This window comes from Paroedura picta, chromosome 3 (genome assembly GCF_049243985.1).
Source record: "Paroedura picta isolate Pp20150507F chromosome 3, Ppicta_v3.0, whole genome shotgun sequence".
NCBI classification, from domain to species: domain Eukaryota; kingdom Metazoa; phylum Chordata; class Lepidosauria; order Squamata; family Gekkonidae; genus Paroedura; species Paroedura picta.
The window spans coordinates 70,436,137-70,456,951 of NC_135371.1; the positions used below are offsets into that span (position 1 = coordinate 70,436,137).

At 47.3% G+C, this 20,815-nt stretch overlaps 1 protein-coding gene across 5 annotated transcripts in view; it reads left to right on the top strand.

The window, feature by feature from the left end:
- RNF145 (ring finger protein 145) overlaps positions 1-20,815 on the top strand; it is a 214,941-nt gene that overhangs the window by 91,622 nt on the left and 102,504 nt on the right. For all 5 annotated transcript variants that reach the window (XR_013229158.1, XR_013229160.1, XR_013229159.1 and 2 more), the window contains one exon: positions 2,780-2,888. Coding sequence is in view for 2 of the 5 variants with exons in the window: in XM_077326384.1 (XP_077182499.1) it covers positions 2,780-2,888 (109 nt within the window). In the remaining 3 variants the exon portion in view is untranslated. The remainder of the gene's footprint in view (positions 1-2,779; positions 2,889-20,815) is intronic.

The following is a 20,815-nucleotide window of genomic DNA, read 5'->3' on the forward strand; positions in this document are numbered from 1 at the left end:
GACATGTGGCTAGAGAAACTAACTAAATTGGCGAAAATGGCAAGCCTAACAACTTTAATAAATTTCTGAGAAGAGATTTATAGAACAGTGGAAATGGTTCCTGGACTATTAATCAAATACATAAGGAAAGATGAAGAGGCAAATAAGACCATGAGAATGTATAGATATCAGTTCAAATACTAGGAGCAGTTTAATTATTAGGACTAGAGTGCTGGATTAATATAAGTAATCCAAGAGGAAAGAAAAAATATATGTTAGGAATCAAAGATTAAGTGTTTAGGAAGAGCCTCCGGGGGGAGGCGGGATATAAATTTAATAATAATAATAATAATAATAATAATAATAATAATAATAATATCTCAGTTAATGTAATAATTTTAAAAAATAATAAGAGAATCATAGATGCATTCACAGAAGTGTTAAAGATTAGAAGATGGGTCAATATGTGGAGTAATTTATGTTATTAATAATAGGAATATGTGTTTTACAAAATTTAAACTGATATACATTACATGGTTATATTATTGTAATATTATAAAATATATAAAATGTTATGGTGTATTCACATGTTGACATTTATAACGATAACAATAAATATTATATTAAAAAAAGAAAGCAAGTTACATTAATTGATCTTTTTGCTATGAATTCTCAAGGAATTGTTTACTTGAATTAGCTGCATTGTTGAGAAGCTGTGATTTAAAGGGAAGGTCCTTTGATTTTTCTGCTTAATGGTTAATGTAATTATTGAAATCTTTCATACATAGTAAGGCGAATCTGAAAGTTAACAGAGAGGTAAACTGCAAATGTGTTGTCTTCTGAATGGAAGAATAGAGATGTTAATTCTGTTTTGCTTATCTATTTCTAAGTGCTCAGCCAAATGGAGCTATTAAAATTAGAAACAGATTTTCAGTTTGATTTGTGAACTGAAAAGATATAAGATACATTAATGCATGTTTTCTTTTTTATTTATGAAAATTACATGGCTGAAAAATCTTCATGAGTGGACTTCTCAACTAATGTTAGTGGATAGCTGGCTGACTCTCTTTTACCTGCATGATTAATGGTTTTTCCCATATCTTTTATTACTTGTGAGAAAATATGGTATTAGGGTTTCAGTATATAAGTATTTCATCCAGTTCCTTGTGCTTTTTGATTAAAAATTGTAAGTCATAGTGACTTTCCAGTCTCTTTCAAATGTAAGACATTTTTAAAAGGTTCATATTATTATTATTATTATTATTATTATTATTATTATTATTATTATTATTATTATTATTATTATTATATTGATTTCCTGCCTCTCCCAACAGGCTCGAGGCGGGTCACAACAACTAACCCCATTAAAATTCCCATAAAATCATCAAACTACTAACATGATGGCTAAAAATTCCATCCCTCCCCCAATTATCAAAGAGGTAAAGAGGAAAGGATGGGGGAGTAGCGTACACTGGGGAGCGGTGTCCCTGATTCGCTGACCCCAGCCTCAACCATAGACCTGGTGGAAGAGCTCCATTTTACAGGCCCTGCGGAAAGCTGACAAATCCCGCAGGGCCCGCAGTTCCCCCGGGAGCTCATTCCACCAGGTAGGGGCCAGGACCGAAAAGGCCCTGGCCCTGGCCGAGGCTAGGCGCACTTCCTTTGGGCCGAGGACGACCAACAGGTTCTCAGCCGTAGAGTGTAAGGCCTTGTGGGGGGCATAGAGTGGTAGTCGGTCCCTCAGGTATGTGGGTCCCAACCCACAAATGGCCTTGAAGGTTGGATGTGGGCCCTCCAAGATGTTCCAGTGAGGACCCTGGCAGCTGCATTTTGTACCAGCTGTAGTTTCCGGGTCAGGGACAAGGGTAGACCTGCGTAGAGCGAGTTACAGAAATCTATTCTGGAGGTGACTGTCGCATGGATCACTGTGGCCAAGTGGTCAGGGGACAGGTAGGGTGATAGTAGCCGGGCCTGGCGAAGATAGAAGAATGCCATGCCCGCTAATCTTTTGACCTGTGCCTCCATAGTTAGGGAGGCATCAATGGTCACACCCAAATTCCTAGCTTGGGGCACGATGGTACGTTGCACCCCTGTTAGGGTGGGTAGACGCGCTGCCTGTTCCTGCCCCCTTCCCCCCAGCCACAGGACCTCCGTCTTGGAGGGGTTGAGTTTCAGGCGACTCTGCTCAAACCATTCAGACACTGCTTCCAAACATCTGGCAAATGGTTCCGGGGGAGAGTCCAGGTGGCTGTCCATTAGGAGATAGAGCTGGGTCTCATCAGCGTACTGATGACAACCCAGCCCAAAGCTCCATACCAGGTGGGCCAGAGGGCGCATAGAGATGTTAAACAATGTGGGGGAGAGGACCACACTCTGAGGGACCCCGCAAGGGCCGCGAGAACTCTTCTCCCACAGCAACCCTCTGGGACCGGTTCTGGAGGAAGGAGCGTATCCAGCACAAGGCCGTGCTCCGTATCCCCGTACCGGCCAGGCAATGGACCAACGGATCATGGTCCATGATGTCAAAGGCTGCCGATAGGTCTAAAAGGACCAACATGGCTGACCCGCCTCTATACAGCTGGCGACGGAGGTCATCCAGCAGGGCGACCAAAACCGTCTCCACCCCGTGGCCAGGGTGGAAGCCAGACTGATATGGATAGAGTGCCAAAGTTTCCTCCAAGAATGCCAGGAGCTGGTCCACTGTAGCCCTTTCCACCACCTTGCCCAGGAACGCTAAGTGCGACATAAGTGCCAGGGGCAAAATATATTTAATTATGAACTATCTAAATTTCTTTTCCAGGTTATATCCTAAGCGTGGTGCTCCTAACCTTACCAAGACAACACCTGGTTCAACTCTACCTGTATTTTCTAACTGCACTGTTGCTGTATGCTGGGCATCAGATCTCCAGGTAGGAATAGCAAGAATTGTTTTCTTCTATGGCGGACACAAAAGTATTTTGTGAATATTCTGGCTGGAACATCCGCTTACCTTTGTCCCGTTATATGCTTGGGTTGAAAGGGAAATAATTGATAATAATAATGTCTTTTAATTGCCTCTATGCAGAATTTCTAAGGACTAAATTCCAACTGAATAAATAGGAAGCTCTTCTGGACTTGGATAATGATCAGGTCTGTAACTTTTCTGATGGCTAGAAATACCAGGGATCATTTTCTATCATAGAGATTAATATACTCCTTTCTAAGTTTTCACATTCAATCATACTCAAAGCAACTGTAAGCCCCTCTTGAAGCACAGAAGTTTCTCTGAGTGATTCTTGAACGTGATTCAGCTTTTTATCTTGTTGATGAATTAATAGTGGACACAGTATGCTGGAGAGATTCTTTGACCAGGTGTCTGGAGGCCATGGTGGTTTGGCTCAAGTGGAGTCGGCTGAAGTTAAATCCAGCTAAGTCAGAGGTCCTCTGGCTGTGTTGACGTGCTGCGGGTGTGGTAGTGCAAGTCCTGACTCTTGATAAGGGTTCAGTTGAAACCACAGTCAGGAGCTGGGTATGATTTTGGATGCCTCCTTACCCATGGAGGCCATGTATTCTACCACCTTTGCCAGGCATGACAACTTACACCCTATCTGTGGTGTTCAATCTTGCCACTATGATCCATGCAATGGTCACCTCTAGGCTAGATTATGGCTACTCACTCTGTACAGGGCTGCCCTTGAAGCTGCTCCGGAATCTTCAACTCGGCATGTATTCAAATGAGTAGCCGTGTTGGTCTGAAGTAGCACAATAAAATCGGAGTCCAGTAGCACCTTTAAGACCAACAAAGATTCATTCAAGGCATGAGCTTTCGAGTGCAAGCACCCTTCGTCTGATGAAGGGTGCTTGCACTCGAAAGCTCACGCCTTGAATAAATCTTTGTTGGTCTTAAAGGTGCTACTGGACTCTGATTTTATTGTTTCAGAATGTGTTTGCATGGGTCTTTACAGGGAATCAATGGAGAGTTCACATATGAACTGGGCTTTCCCAGCTGCACTGACTCCAGATTGAGGACCAAATCAGATTCAGAGTTTTGGTTCTCGCCCTCAAAGCCTTAAACAGTCTGAGACCTTCATATCCACGGGACCATTATGTCTCCCAATGAATGTTATGTTCTTAGGATCCCTAGCCCCAAGGTAGTAAAATTGACCTGAGCCAGAGCCAAGACCCTGGTAAAATGCCTTGCCAAATTAGATCAGGGGCCTACAGGGTCTTAAACAGTTCTACAGGGCCTGCAAGACAAGAGTTGTTCCCCTAGGCCAGGGGTAGCCAAACTGCGGCCCTCCAGATGTCTATGGACTACAATTCCCAGGAGCCCCTGCCAGCAAATGCAGGTTGAGGCCTAAAAACAACTTTATAGTTGGCTGGCCTCCCTGACTAAAGTCCATCTAAAATCCATGTATAGCTGATTGAATTTATTATTCTTCCCCCTTTTTTCACTTGAAGGATATGATTGGAAACTGGTTTAACTATATTATTATTGTTATTATTATTATTATTATTATTATTATTATTATTATTATTATTATTATTATTATTATTATTATTATTATTATTATTAAACATTTAGCCAAATATTTCATTCATTTTAAATTTAAACCCTTCAGAAGCTGTCCTGAGTCTCTGGAAAAGGGCAGAGTATAAATGCAAAAATAAAATAAAAGAATGAGGACGCAGGTTAGATGTGAAATATAATTAGAGTAGCATTTCCTGTTTGTATTGCATCATTTAACAAGTTGGCTCTTAGGAGGTCTTTACAGACTTTGAGATCCAAATTAAAAAGTTAACCATTTGATATCTGTGGGCATAGAAAACCAGATTCTACTTATCTGAATGTTTTGGCATATGCTTAAGAGCCAAACGACAATGCTGTGAGATTTGAGACTGTGAGGGAAGAAACTTGTAAAGCTGTTTTGCATGACGAAGAGTCCAGGTTCAGTCTCTTAGCAACTCCAGTAAAAAGGTCTGGATATTTGCTTATGTGGAAGATACCTGTTGCACACCTCATAGAACCGCTGCCAGTCCAGGTAGACAATTCTGACCTTGATAGACCAGTGGTCTAGCTCAGTATATAAGTATTTCAGATGGTATATGGAACTGGACCAGATTCTTTTCTAGTGAACAAACAGATACCGTATTTGCCGGCGTATAAGACGACTGGGCATATAAGACGACCCCCCAACATTTCCACTCAAAATATAGAGTTTGTTACATTACATTACAGTACTATGGGCCACTATGGGCAGCTATGTCTATCCCAACTGAAGTGCACCTGGCGTATAGGATGACCCTCCCACTTGGAGGCATGTTTTTCAGGGGGGGAAGTAGTCTTATACCCCAGCAAATACTGTATATCAAAATGATGTCCAAGCCAATCTATTCCATTTAATACTTCTGGTAAGGCCTTGGAGGAGAAGTATCTCATGGCCAAAGTGCCACTCAGCACTTAACACCCACTCAGAGTGGCTGTCCAGCCCCTAAGTGCCTCCTCCTCCAACCAGCTTGCCTGTCTGTCCAGTGGCCACCCAATCGCTTTCCGTCCCCCACCCCTAACCACCCCCTCCTCTTTCCACTTCCCTCTGAGGCTCAGAGGCTGCAGATCCCTGCCCCGTGAGAGCTGCCCCTGCCGGTGAATTCTATAACAGCTACCTGTAGACTTTCCACATTCTGGGGGGAGGGTGAGAATGTCCGCAGAGTTCTTTCACTCCACCCCCATAATCTAGCGCCCGTTGTATTCCTGAATGCAACAGGCTTGGCCCCTAGTAGAATATATCTTCCAGAAAATGCTTTGGTAAAGGTAAAGGTATCCCCTGTGCAAGCACCGGGTCATGTCTGACCCTTGGGGTGACGCCCTCTAGCGTTTTCACGGCAGACTCAATATGGGGTGGTTTGCCAGTGACTTCCCAGTCATTACCGTTTACCCCCCAGCAAGCTGGGTACTCATTTTTCCGACCTCGGAAGGATGGAAGGCTGAGTCAACCTTGAGCCGGCTGCTGGAATTGAACTCCCAGCCTCATGGGCAGAGTTTTCAGACTGCATGTCTGCTGCCTTACCACTCTGCGCCACAAGAAGCTTTGGTACTGAAGACAAAAGGAAAAATGAAACTTGAAGATACCTATGAGGGTTTGTGATAGTTGCATTATTTGAGTATACGAGTCAGTCTTTAAATAAGTCCTTCCAGATGATTCTGAGGAAAGAGTTCTGCTTTTTGTACAGCATGCCCTATCTCCTAATGCACATTTTCCTAGCCTTCCCTATTGACATTTATTTCCTCCAAGCTGTTTGGTGTCCTGACCTGGTTGACTCAGACTAGCCAGGTCTCCTCATATCTCCAAAGCTAAGCAAGGTTGTTCTGGTTAGTGCTTCCATGGAAGAGGCCGAAGGAAGTCTAGGATTGTTATGTTGGTAAAGAAAGGGGCAGACCACCTTTCTTCATCTTTTACCTTGAAAACTTTACAGGATCACCATTTTATTGTTGTTGTTGTATTAATAATGCTGTTCTGGCTGTCATGTTTGTTATGATTATGTTATGCCATGTTATGATTATTATATATTGCATTGTTATAATATTCTAAGCATTCCACAATGTTTAATGTAAACTGCCCAGAGCCGTAGGGAAGGGCGGTATAGAAATGGAAGGAAAGAAAGAAAGATTTTTAGCCTGACACTCCCAAGAAGGCTCGTGGTGGGTTACAACAGATAAAAACCCCAGATAAAAATACCCCTAAAAACATACAATTCAATTCAAATATCCTATTCAATATCCAAGACATCATGCGGCGACGTAAAAACAACTATACCCCCCCCCCCTAAATTTCCACCTCCGGGTGTGGACATGGAAGAGCAGATCTCAAGCTTCTATATTCTGGAGGTAACCATCGCATGGATCACTGTGGCCAAGTGTTCAGGGAACACATAGGGCACTATTAGCCTAGCCTGGCGAAGATGGAAAAAGGCCTGTCTGGCTACCTTTTTGACCTGAGCCTCCATCGTTAACGAGGCGTCAAATGTCACACCCAAATTCCTGGCCTGGGACATGATGGCCAGTTGCGTCCCTGCCAAGGTGTCCATACATCAGGAGATACAGCTGGGTCTCATCCACATATTGATTACAACCCAAGTCGCAACTCTGCACCAGTTGGGCCAGAGGGTGCATAAAGATAGGTTGAGGGACTTGGGAATGTTCAGCCTGGAGAAAAGGAGGTTGAGAGGGGACATGATAGCCCTCTTTAAGTATTTGAAAGGTTGTCACTTGGAGGAGGGCAGGATGCTGTTTCTGTTGGCTGCAGAGGAAAGGACATGCAGTAATGGGTTTAAACTACAAGTACAACAATATAGGCTTGATATCAGGAAAAAAAATTCACAGTCAGAGTAGTTTAGCAGTGGAGTAGGCTGCCTAAGGAGGTGGTGAGCTCCCCATTACTGGCAGTCTTCAAGCAAAGGTTGGCTACACACTTTTCTTGGATGCTTTAGGACGGGGGTCAATCCCCAGTCTGCGACCTGGTACCGGGCCGCAAAGGCCTTGGTAAAGGGCCGCCAGCGGCCACGCCTGCCTCTCCCCCCCCCCCAGTGAGAAGCTTACCTGTCCGTGAGAGAAGCGGCCGCCATAGTGGCCGCTTCACTCGCAGCCCGGCCAGCTTCTTGCTGCGAGGGGGGGGGAAGATGTAGGCGTGGCCGCTGGCATACTGGCGGACACATACACGCATGCGCGGAGTTGCCGTGCATGCACATTAGCGCCCCCATTGGTGAAAACGTGCATGCGTGTTTTCACCACCAGGGGGCACTAACGCACATGCTCGGTGCCCGGGCCGCCGGCTGTTCCCCACCCCTGGAGCTGGTCCTCAACCATAAATAGGTTGAGGACCGCTACTTTAGGATGTTTTGGGCTGATCCTGCATTGAGCAGGGGTTTGGACTAGATGGCCTGTGTGGCCCCTTCCAACTCTATGATTCTAAGATATTAAATAATGTGGGGGAGAGGATTGAGCCCTGAGGGACCCCACAAGGATGCCGAACTGGGCCCGACAACTCCTCCCTTACTGCCACCCTCTGGGACCGGTTTAGGAGAAAGGGGCGTATCCAGTTCAAGGCTGTGTCCCGTATCCCCTTCCTGATGAGGCAGTATGCCAGCAACTCATGGTCGACCACATCAAACACCACCAACAGATCTAAAAGAACCACTACGGTTGTACTGCCCCGATACAACTGGCGATAGAGATCATCTGTCAGAGTGACCAACACCGTCTCCACCTTGTAGCCAGGATGGAAGCCAGACTGATATGGGTGGAGTGCCGAAGTTTCCTCCAGGAAAGCCAGGAGCTGGCCCTTTCAACCACCTTCCCCAGAAACGCTAAATGCAAAACTAGTCAGTAGCTGGCCGGGTCCCGCAGATCCAGCGATGGTTTCTTAAAGAGAGGACAAACCACCGCCCCCTTAAGCAACTTCGGAAACTACCCATATTGTAGGGAGCAGTTGACAATATCGGTGAGCTGCTCTCCTATCTGCATCCCCCTCCCCCTTTGAGGAGCCAAGACAGACAGGGGTCAAAGGGACAAGTGGTTGCCCTCACGTTCCCCAGCAGCCTGTCTACTTCGGTTAAAGAGAGCCACCTGAAGCCATCAAACGTTACCTTCAAAGACGACCAACAGAAAGGAAGGAAGGAAGGAAGGAAGGAAGGAAGGAAGGAAGGAAGGAAGGAAGGAAAGAAAGAAAGAAAGAAAGAAAGAAAGAAAGAAAGAAAGAAAGAAAGAAAGAAAGAAAGAAAGAAAGAAAGAAAGAAAGAAAGAAAGAAAGAAACGGGCTGTGTCTTGATGGCACGTTCCACTATCCTTGAGCTCCTTGGCTATGTAATATGTATTTAGTATCTGTATTTTATGTGTGTGTATACAAAATACAGTTACTGGATACATCTTCTCTTTTTTCTCTCTCTCCTGCCTTCCCTCTGTAGATATGTGTCTGAAAATTTTCTTGATTCTTCCAGTCTGGTTTGGCTTGTCATGGTGATCTCTTCTTGCGAACAGCACAGATGCCCATCTTCTCGGTTCTATCTCCATTAATCCTGTGTGGCTTCTTAAATGACATCTTGTACAGAGGTGCTCCAGTCTAATGTTGAAGGAAATGGGTTTAAATTGGAGTAATTCTGTATGGAATTGCCCTGAAAGAATCTACCCCTTCTTACATTTACTATCTTAGTTACAGCCATAGATCAGTAACAGCTCAGGTTTCTTCCTTTTCTGTGTTTTCTGGTGTCTTCTCACTTTCATTTTTTAAATTTCTTGTTGGGAACCAGGTAGTTTTCCCCTATGGCCACATTTTTCATATTTTTCTTTGAATATAATGTCATGCATCTCTTTTTCCCCCCTTGTTACAATTACAAAATACATCTCCAAGTATTTCTTTGATCTTACATGTATTGAGGGTTTTCTTTCCTTCCCTTATTTTTATTTATTTATTTATTTAGATTTCTATACTGCCCATTTCTTTGCAGCTCTGGGTGGTTTACATTGAACATTATATAATACAAATTACATGGAACGATATATAGTAACAACAGTATGTAACATCAACTTTCAAATAAGGCATCAGAACATCGCAAAACCACAATATAAGTAACAATTAACAGTAACATTGGAGGTTGATTCTTTCATGGGTTGGTTCTTTCAGTCTGGGGGTTCAGCAGCTGTTCTACCTCAGTTGGCCTCAAGTGAATGCCTGGTGGAAGTCCTGCGGAACTGTGGAAGTTTGGGCAGGGCTCTGATCTCTTCAGGGAATTCGTTCCACCAGGTGGAGGCCAGGACCGAGAAGGCTCTGGCCCTTGCTGAGGATCGACGTGCTTCTCTGGGGCCAGGAATCCACAGCCAGTTGGAGGTGGAGCATAGAGCTCTTTTGGGAGTATAGGCAGGGAGGCGGTCTCTCAAATACACTGGTCCCAAACTGCATACGGCCTTAAAGGTGATTACCAGAACCTTAAGCTTGATCTGGAATTCAACTGGGAGCCAGTCAAGTTGTTGGAGTACTGGCCGGATGTGGGATCTCCACGATGTTTTTGTGAGAATCCTGGCCGCAGCATTCTGCATCAATTGTAGTTTCCGGATCAAGGATAAGGGTAGGCCTGCGTAGAGCGAGTTGCAGATGTCCAGCCTAGAGGTGACCGTTGCATGGATCACTGTGGCTAGGTGCTCTGGGTCCGGGTACGGCGCTAGTAGCTTGGCTTGGTGGAAGAATGCCAGCCGCTCTACCTTTGTGACCTGGGCTTCCATTGTAAGGGAAGCGTCCAGGGTCACGCCCAGGTTCCTGGCGGAGTGGGTTGGTGAGAGCTGTTATGAGGCATGTCTGACATTATTATTCTTCATATTTAGAAGGATAGTTAATTTTTAAAAATACTTTAGTTAATTAGTTTTGCGTTTGGATAGTGTTAGTTTTTCTGGACTATTGTGATTCTTGGTTTCTGTTAATGTATGCTGCCCTAGCTGTCCACACTCGGTAGCAGCTGCCTCGGTGAGGCCTGGGCGGCCAGCCCAGATGGAGATAACGTTCAGTCCAAGTCACCGGGAACTAATAAGAACAACGTAGAGCCAGGCAAAGAGTAGTCAAACAGTCTGAAAGTCTGAGTCGAGAAAGTCCGAGAGTTAACCAAGCCAAAGCACTTTACCAAAAGCCGTCGTCAGGTCCGAAGCCAGGGGGTCAAGGATTAAGCAACAGGTCACGATAGCAGAGCCGGTCCAGGGGGTAGTCGCATAGATTGCTTCCACGCTGGCTAGCTGTTTCTGTCTCCCTAAATGCAGCCCATCTAATGAGCTGCACCTGCAGGATGACTCAGCCCTCCTCTCCTGGCATGAGTCCAGCTGAACCCCATCACTTCTGACAGCTCGTCTGCAATCTCTGACTCCTGCGTTCTGTCAGCCCCACCCTTTGGCTTCATCTCAGACGTACAGCCCCTTCTTCTGAGTCTGAGGTCTCCTCCTGTTGAGGTCTGTTATCTGCCAGCTGCCAGGAACATTCCCTCCCCCGGGTCCATCTCATTCCCTCCCCCGGGTCCATCTGGCTGGGCTGTTGCCCCTGGTTGCTCTGGCAACCCCGGGGAGCCAGGACGCAGCAGCGGGGGTGTGACACAATCCCCCCCTCCAGGGCCCCCTCCTGACGGGGGTGCATTACAGAGCCCAAAAGGCATTACTAGGTACTCAAATTGTCTGTACCGGGTTCCGAAGGCAGTCTTCCATTCATCCCTGGCACGGATGAGGTTGTAAGCCCCACGCAGGTCCAGCTTGGTGAACATGCGGGCTCCCTGCACTTGTTCCAGAAGCTCGGGGATGAGGGGCAATGGGTAGTGGTCCTTGATTGTGATCTCATTGAGTGCCCGATAGTCATGGCACATTCGCAAGTTCTCCTCCTTCTTCACGAAGAGGACTGGAGCGGAGGTAGGACCGGTGGAGGGACGGATGAACACTCGCTGCAGGTTCTTGTCCAGGAACTCCCGGAGGGTCTGGCGTTCGGGCTCCGACAGGGCGTACAAGCGCTTGACAGGGAGGCGAACGTCCGATTTCAAATCAATGCCGCAATCATAGGGTCGGTGCGGAGGGAGTTTATCAGCGCCTTTTTCCTCGAAGACATCCGCATAGTCCTGGTACTCAGGTGGAAGCCCGTTGATGTCGGGCGAGGCAGAGGTGTGAGTGGCATGTAGGCAGTCCCGGCCAAAGCGTAAGTCTAGCTTCACCCAATCGATACGCGGGTTATGCTTGGCAAGCCAGTCCATGCCAAGCAGCAATGGGAACCGAGGCATGTGAGCGACGTCGAAGACCATGGTCTCGGTATGTTGTTGCACCTGGAGGAACAGGGGCTGGGTCTCCCATTTCACCCACCCGGCCTTGATTAGTCGCCCGTCTATGGCTTCCACTTTAGCTGGAACCTGTTTCTTGGTAATGGGGACCGTGTTCTGGCACTGGAAGATGGCGTCAATGTAGGACCTGGTGGCTCCAGAGTTGACCAGGGCATGGTCCAGGAGCTACTGCCCCTGGGGTAGTTGCAGGCGCACAGACAGTAGTAAGTGCATCAGTCCTGGAGTGGCCCCAACGGTTCCTCCCAGGCGACCAGGGCCGGAGTCGGATGGGAGCGGGCGTTTCCCGCCGGCTTAGTTTTTCCGGGGCACTGGCCTGCGTAGTGACCTGCACCCCCGCAGTACAGGCAAAGGTTCTGTGTGCGGCGGTGCTGCTTTTCTCTGGGGTCCAATCGAGGCCGCACACTGCCGAGTTGCATTGGTTCCCCCAGATCCAGGGAAACCGCTGCCTTGGGAGCGGTGAAACGGTGGAGACTGCTCTCCCCGGTTTCATGGCTGGGTTCCGGACCGGGTGAGGCACCGCTCCTCCAGGTGGTTGTCGATACGGTAGCACAATTGCACCAGGTCGCTCATACGACGGGCCGGTCTACATGAACCAGTTCATCCAGGACCTTCTCCGATAGTCCTGCCACAAACTGGTCTACTAAAGCAGGCTCATTCCAGTCCAGGTCTTGTGCCATGATCTGGAATTCCGCAGCATAGTCCCTCACGGATTGGGTCCCTTGGCGAAGCTCCCACAGTCACCGGCTGGCCCGAATCACCTTCTGGTAGTCGCATAGATTGCTTCCACGCTGGCTAGCTGTTTCTGTCTCCCTAAATGCAGCCCATCTAATGAGCTGCACCTGCAGGATGACTCAGCCCTCCTCTCCCGGCGTGAGTCCAGCTGAACCCCATCGCTTCTGACAGCTCGCCTGCAATCTCTGACTCCTTCTGCGTTCTGTCAGCCCCACCCTTTGGCTTCATCTCAATCTATCTGCCAGCTGCCAGGAACATCCCTCCCCCGGGTCCATTTCATTACTCAGATCTGGCTGTGCTGTTGACCCTGGTTGCTCCGGCAACCCCGGGGAGCCGGGAGGCAGCAGCGGGGGTGTGACATAATGTTTCTTTTGAAATTATAAGATATTCTGTTGTGAGTGTTTAATGTTGTTTGTGATTTGTAGGTTAGTTGTATAAATCTGAGTTCTAAGCTGCTTTGAGAGTATTTTGTATAAAAATTGGGACATAGATCTAAAAACAATTTTCTGTCTGAATCATCACTTCTAGTTTTTGTGCTACCCTGGATGACGTAATTACCATCTGTGACTTCTAGACACAACATTTTGAGATTGCCTTTGATTCATTCCCCCCCAGCAAATATTAAAGCCCCAGCAAATTTTCTTTTACAATTTCCACAGAATTCATTCTTTTCTGTCCTTATGAATGCAATTTGAAGAACTGTTTAGTGGGAATAAGCTTAACATGGGACTTTATTCTGAGTAGCCTTAGGATTGTGCCATATTACTTTAGCTTCTCTCTTTTCTTTACTATGACCCATTATGCACGGGCCAGAATGCCCACGCTGGCCGCAGCTGGGCATTGGGGAAAATCCCCAATTATGCATGCCCCTGCTGCCAGCGTGGCCCGGCCCAGGGCCACGGAAGGCCCCATTATCGGAATGCGGGAACTTCCGCGGTCCCCGGGATACCGCAGGCGCTAGCAGGGGCTGGGGCGGGCCGGCGCTGTACATAATTGACAGTGGCGGGCCTTTTGGCCTGCCCAGCCCCGACCTACAGCGTGCCTGGTGGGACGTTGCACGCCCCTGCTAGCTCTGTGGAGCTGGCAGGGGCGGCCCCCACCGTAGCATGCAGTGGGGTCCCGGCCCCTCCCCACTCACCCACGGTCGCTGCCATGTTCGGGCAGCATCCCAGGCTTCCTGGCCCCAGCACATAGCTTGTACGCGCATGCAACACCGGGGTGTCAATGTACACTGCGTAGCCCTGTTTGTTTATTCCTTTTCCTGTCTCCATTCTATCCTCTGTCAACTCCATATCAAAACAGCCTCTTTATATCTGTCTCTTCCTTAATGCTTTTCTTGGTCAGTTTTGTGTTGTCAGTTACCTCTTTGACAACTTTCTTTCATTAGTTCTTGTACTTTGACAATAGTGTCCTTTCCTCCTTTTATTTCTTAAGCTATTTAGGGTCTGTTTTGTTCAGTCCATGTATACATTGCCTTAGCTTCCTAACTTTTAAATAATTGGAAAGAAATATTGGACAGCTTCTGATTATAACTATGTTTGTAGATTCAAACCTTTTAGCAATTGTGGTTGTATAAACAGTATTTCTTTGTCTAAAAGCCTACTGTGATATATGTTCAATGTACAGGATCTATGAAGTTGTAGTCCAGCATCTTGAGAAGTCATGTTATGGTCTGTGCAGAAATAGGCTTTTCCTTAGCTGACAACCAGAGAAGAAAAGTGGCTGGAAGTCTTATGTTTCCCAAAGTTTAATGAATGTAAATAAACTGGTACAGCCACCATCATTTATTTATTTATTTATTTATTTATTTATTTATTTATTTATTTATTTATTTATTTATTTATTTATTTATTTATTTATTTATTTATTTATTTATTTATCTATCATACTTCTATACCGCCCTCCCCGGAGGCTCAGGGCGGTTTACATTATAACAGAGAACCATACATAAAACACTCTGTAGAACATGTACATCGATAACCAACAATTGCAACCAAACACAACACAGTATAACAGTAAACAATCGTAATACAAACAGGTCCAGGGATTGTTGATGGGATTCTGAGGGGGGTGGCTTATTGATTGAATTCTGAGGGTGGGTGGGGGGGAGCAGGGGCCCTTGGTTGCTGTAGATTACGTCTGGTCTCGGCCAAATGCCTGGTGCAGGAACTCCTTTTTGCAGGCCCTGCGGAACTGTTTAAGCTCCGTCAGGGCCCTGATCTCCTCTGGGAGCTCGTTTCACCAGGTAGGGGCCAGAACAGAGAATGCTCTGGCCCTGGTCGAGACCAGACGGACTTCTTTAGGGCCAGGGATGCTTAGCTGATTGGAGGCAGTAGAGCGTAGAGCTCTTTTGGGGGCATAGGCGGGGAGGCGGTCCCTCAGGTATACTGGGCCCTGACCGCGTATGGCCTTGAAGGTAATTACCAGAACCTTTAGTCTGATCCGGAATTCAACTGGTAACCATTGCAGCTGATGGAGAATAGGCCGGATATGGGACCTCCACGGTGTTGCCGTGAGGATCCTGGCTGCTGCATTTTGAACTAGTTGTAGTTTCCGGGTCAGGGCTAAGGGCAGGCCTGCGTAGAGCGAGTTACAAAAGTCCAGTCTAGAGGTGACCGTCACATGGATCACTGTGGCTAGGTGTTCCGGGGCCAGGTAGGGCGCTAGTCGTTTGGCTTGGCGGAGATGGTAGAATGCCAGCCTTTGTGATCTGGGCCTCCATTGTGAGGGAGGCGTCCAGAATCACGCCTAGGTTCCTGGCGGAGTTAGCCGTAGAGAGCTGCATGCCATCCAGGGTAGGCAGGCGCGCTTCCTCGCATGGGCCCTTCCTACCTAGCCATAGGACCTCCGTCTTTGAAGGATTGAGCTTCAGACGACTCTGCTTGAGCCATCTCGTCACTGCTCCCAGGCAGCTGGCTAATGCTTCTGGGGGAGACTCAGGGCGGCCATCCATCAGGAGGAAGAGCTGGGTGTCATCTGCATATTGATGGCAACCCAGCCCAAACTTCCGTACCAGCTGTGCAAGAGGGCGCATGAAGATGTTGAATAGGATAGGAGAGGGGACCGCTCCTTGTGGGACTCCACAAGTAAGTTGCCGGTGGCCTGATGTTTTCTCTCCTATTGCAACCCTCTGTCCACGATCCTGGAGGAAGGAGATCAGCCATTGAAGGGCTGTCCCTTGTATTCCAGCATCGATGAGGCGGCGAGCTAGAAGCTCGTGATCGACTGTGTCGAACGCTGCTGAGAGGTCTAATAATATCAGCAGTGCCGACCCGCCTCGATCCAACTGGCGACGGAGGTCGTCCGTCAGGGCGACTAGCGCTGTCTCTACCCCATGGCCAGGCCGGAAGCCTGACTGGGATGGGTCTAGGAACGAAGCTTCTTCCAGGTATTCTGTCAGTTGGTTTGTGACTGTCCTTTCTATCATCTTGCCCAGAAACGCTAAGTGCGAGACGGGCCGGTAATTGTTAGGCTCTTGTGGGTTTAGAGATGTTTTTTTCAACAGTGGACGTACCACAGCCTCTTTCAAACCCTCCGGGAATTCTCCTGTTCTTAGAGATAGGTTGATTATCTCCAGGAGGGGGCCCATTATCTTTATGCCAGCTGTTTTCAAGAACCAGGATGGGCAAGGATCTAGTGGGCATGTAGTTGGTCTTGTTGTCGCTAGAATCCTGTCCATTTCGGTCAGCATGAGTCGTCTGAAGTTACTCATAGTTTTCTCCAAAGATAGCCAAGGGGCCTCTAGTTCACTTTTTGTATCAAAGGTTGGAGGGAGGTCGTGGCGGAGTGTCGAGATTTTTTCCACAAAATGACTTGCAAATGCCTCACAACTGATGTCCAATTGGCTACTGTTTTGTTGCCCTTCAATCAGGGCAGTGAGGGATCGAACTACCTGAAACAATTGAGCTGGGCGTGAGTCTGCAGATGCGATGGTAGCCGAGTAAAAATTGCGTTTTACTGACTTCAACGCCATCTCATAGGCTTTCATCTGCATTCTATAAGATGTTCTGGAGGCTTCGTCACGAGTCTTCCTCTAAACTCGCTCTAGCCGTCTCAGTTCCCGTTTCTTGTCGCGAAGCTCCTCGGTGTACCAGGGGGCTCGCTTGAGACGGGGCCGGAGAGGGCGTCGGGGAGCTATCTCATCAATGGCATTCAGCAGTCTGTTATGCCAGTCACTGACCAGGCCTTTGAGAGAAGTGCCGGGAGGCATTGGTTCCCACAGAGCATTCCGGAATCCTATTGGATCCATAAGTCTCCGGGGCGAGCTAAAATTTGCTCAGCGCCCAACTGAGGAGGTGGTGGGAGCCTTAGCCACGCCTTTAGAGCATAGTGGTCTGACCATGGCACGGCTGTAGTTGTGACCAGATCCACATCCAAACCTGCGCGGAAAATAAGATCCAGGGTGTGACCTGCTTGATGGGTGGGGCCAACAGTTCTAGAGGACAGTAGCTCAGCATGGACGTTAAAGTCCCCCAGAACTAGTAGACTGGAGAACTGTAGCGTCCAGGCCGCCACCGCCTCTAGCAGGGCAGGCAGGGCATCTGGCGGTGCATTGGGCGCGCGGTACACTAGCCAGATGGCCACGCTCTCTGTTGATCCCCATCCGAGGCCAACACATTCAATGCCTGGTATTGACGGCGCAGGAAGGGTTCTAAAGGAGAAAGCCTCTCGGGTTAGGATTGCCACCCCTCCTCCCCGCCTCGCTGTCCAGGACTGGTGGACGACAGAAAACCCAGCAGGGGCTAGATCTTTGAGGGCAACCGTTTCCCCCTCCCTGGTCCAGGTTTCTGTCATGCACGCCAGGTCCGCTCTTTGCTCTACAAAGTGGTTTTGCAGAGTAAAGGTTTTGTTGTTTATTGACCTGGCGTTGCACAGCACCAGTGTCAGAGGCGGGTTGTTTACCTTTGACTCCACCCTAATGTCACGAGGGATGGGGCGGAGTCTAGAGGGGGCTCGAGTATGGTTGGTTTTCGGCCCCCTTGGTTTGATGTATCATAAATTTATAATACCTAGAAATTGAGACGTTCTGGCATTACTCCACTTCTGTTAGCATGTATACCTTTATCTATATGCAAAGTCCACAGTCATGGCTGACTGTCATGGAACAAACAGAACCTGGAGACAGTTCTGGCTCCTCTGTTGAAGAACAGCTGGATTCTATGCCTATCAGCATCAGCTAGCTGCAGCTGAGAAATCAAATGAGGAATCACAGTTATGCGGCTATAAGGTGTGTTTCATCACCCTGCCCAAAGCAGACATTTCAGGGTCAGCCAACTGCCCTATCTCTTCCAGGATCTCCAGGTTGTCAAGAGCAATGTCAGAACATGTATAGAGGGGATTTACAGACCCAACACAGGTCAGCAATCAGTTGTAGAGGAAGTCATGCAACTTTCTGACCTGCCTGGCTGACAATTTCATTTATCAAATGGTAGATGAACCAGGAAACTACAGACCAGTGAGTCTGACCTCTGTTGTGGGGAAGATAATGGAGCAGATATTAAAGGGAGCGATCTGCAAACACCTGGAGGACAATTTGGTGATCCAAGGAAGTCAGCATGGATTTGTCTCCAACAGGTCCTGCCAGACCAACCTGGTTTCCTTTTTTGACCAAGTAACAGGTTTGCTGGATCGGGGAAATTCGGTTGATGTCATTTAGTTGCATTTTAGTAAAGCTTTTGACAAGGTTCCCCATGATGTTCTGATGGATAAGTTGAAGGACTGCAATCTGGATTTTCAGATAGTTAGGTGGATAGGGAATTGGTTAGAGAACCGCACTCAAAGAGTTGTTGTCAATGGTGTTTCATCAGACTGGAGAGAGGTGAGTAGCGGGGTACTTCAGAGCTCGGTGCTCGGCCCGGTACTTTTTAACATATTTATTAATGATCTAGATGAGGGGGTGGAGGGACTACTCATCAAGTTTGCAGATGACACCAAATTGGGAGGACTGGCAAATACTCCGGAAGATAGAGACAGAGTTCAACGAGATCTGAACACAATGGAAAAATGGGCAAATGAGAACAAGATGCAATTTAATAAAGATAAGTGTAAAGTTCTGCATCTGGGTCAGAAAAATGAAAAGCATGCCTACTGGATGGGGGATACGCTTCTAGGTAACACTGTGTATGAACGAGACCTTGGGGTACTTGTGGATTGTAAACTAAACATGAGCAGGCAGTGTGATGCAGCAGTAAAAAAGCGAATGCCATTTTGGGCTGTATCAACAGGGACATCACATCAAAATCACAAGATGTCATAGTCCCATTGTATACGGCAGTGGTCCCCAACCCCCGGTCCGGGGACCGGGACTGGTCCGTGAATCAGTCGGTACCGGGCCGCGGCTCCTCCGCGTCCTCCTTCCCGGCTGCTGCCTTGGGGGCTGCCCTACTATTCTGCCGTCGGCTCACCTCTGGTGCTCTCCAGCAACCACCATGGCTGGTGCTCACCCTTGGCGTGGCACTGTGAAGCTGCTGCTGGCAGCACCCCCTAGCAGGTGGCGAGAGGTCAGTGGCACTAGTGGGAAAGCACGTGGAGCAGCGGTTCAGGCGACAGCGACATCCCTCGGCAAAAGACTACCCCCCCCCCCCGCCGGGCCTCAGTAAAATTGTCAAGTGTTGACCGGTCCTCGGTGATAAAAACGTTAGGGACCACTGGTATATGGCACTGGTCAGACCACACCTGGAGTATTGTGTGCAGTTCTGGAGGCCTCATTTCAAGAAGTATGTAGATAAAATTGCAAGGGTACAGAGGAAAGTGACGAAGATGATCTGGGGCCAAGGGACCAAGCTCTATGAAGATAGGTTGAGGGACTTGGGAATGAGAGGACATGCAGTAATAGGTTTAAACTTCAAGTACAACGATATAGGCTAGATATCAGGAAAAAAATGTCACAGTCAGTGTAGTTCAGCAGTGGAATAGGCTGCCTTAGGAGGTGGTGTTTTCCAACAACCCAAGAGACGACTCTATACATGGACATCACCAGACGGTCAACATAGAAATCAGATTGACTATGTGCTCTGCAGCCAAAGATGGAAAAGTTCTATCCAGTCAATAAAAACAAGACCAGGAGCTGATTGTGATTCAGATCATGAGCTTCTTGTTGCAAAATTTAGGCTTAAATTGAAGAAAGTAGGGGAAAGCACTAGGCCACTCAGGTATGAACTAAATCATATCCCCGAAGAATACACAGTAGAGGTGACAAATAGATTTAAGGAATTAGATCTGATAGACAGAGTGCCTGAAGAACTATGGACGGAGGTTCGCAACATTGTACAAGAGGTAGCAACTAAAACCATCCCAAAGAAAAAGAAATACAAGAAATCAAAATGGCTGTCTGAGGAAGCTTTACAAATAGCTAAGGAGAGAAGGGAAGTGAAAGGCAAGGGAGAAAGAGAAAGATACACCCAACTGAATGCAGAATTCCAGAAAAAAGCTAGAAGAGATAAGTATGCCTTCTAAAATGAACAGTGCAAACAAATAGAAGAAAACAATAGAATGGGGAGGACCGGAGATCTTTTCAAGAATATTGGAGATATGAAGAGAATGTTTCATGCAAAGTTGGGTATGATAAGGGACCAAAATGGTAGGGACCTCACAGAAGCAGAAGAGATTAAACAAAGGTGGCAAAATTATACAGAACAACTATACAAGAGCGAGCTTAACATCCCTGATGACCACAGTGGGGTAGTTACTGACCTGGAGCCAGACATCCTGGAATGTGAAGTCAAATGGGCCTTAGGAAGTCTGAGCTACAATAAATCTAGTGGTGGTGACAGCATTCCAGTTGAACTATTCAAAATCTTAAAGGACGATGCAGTTAAAGTGCTACACTCAATATGCCAGCAAATTTGGAAAACTCAGCAATGGCCACAGGATTGGAAAATGTCAGTTTACATTCCAATCCCAAAGAAGAGCAATGCCAAAGAATGTTCAAACTCCCGCACCATTGCACTAATTTCTCATGCTAGCAAAGTTATGCTCAAAATCCTACAAGCTAGGCTCCAGCAATATGTGGACCGAGAACTTCCAGACGTACAGGCAGGATTTCGAAGAGGCAGAGGAACTAGAGATCAAATTGCCAACATACACTGGATCATGGAGAAAGCTAGGGAGTACCAGAAGAACGTATACTTCTGCTTCATTGACTATGCTAAAGCCTTTGATTGTGTGGAGCACAACAAATTGTGGCAAGTTCTTAAAGAGATTGGAATACCAGAGCATCTTATTTGTCTCTTGAGAAATTTATATGCAGGTCAAGAAGCAACAGTGAGAACTGAAC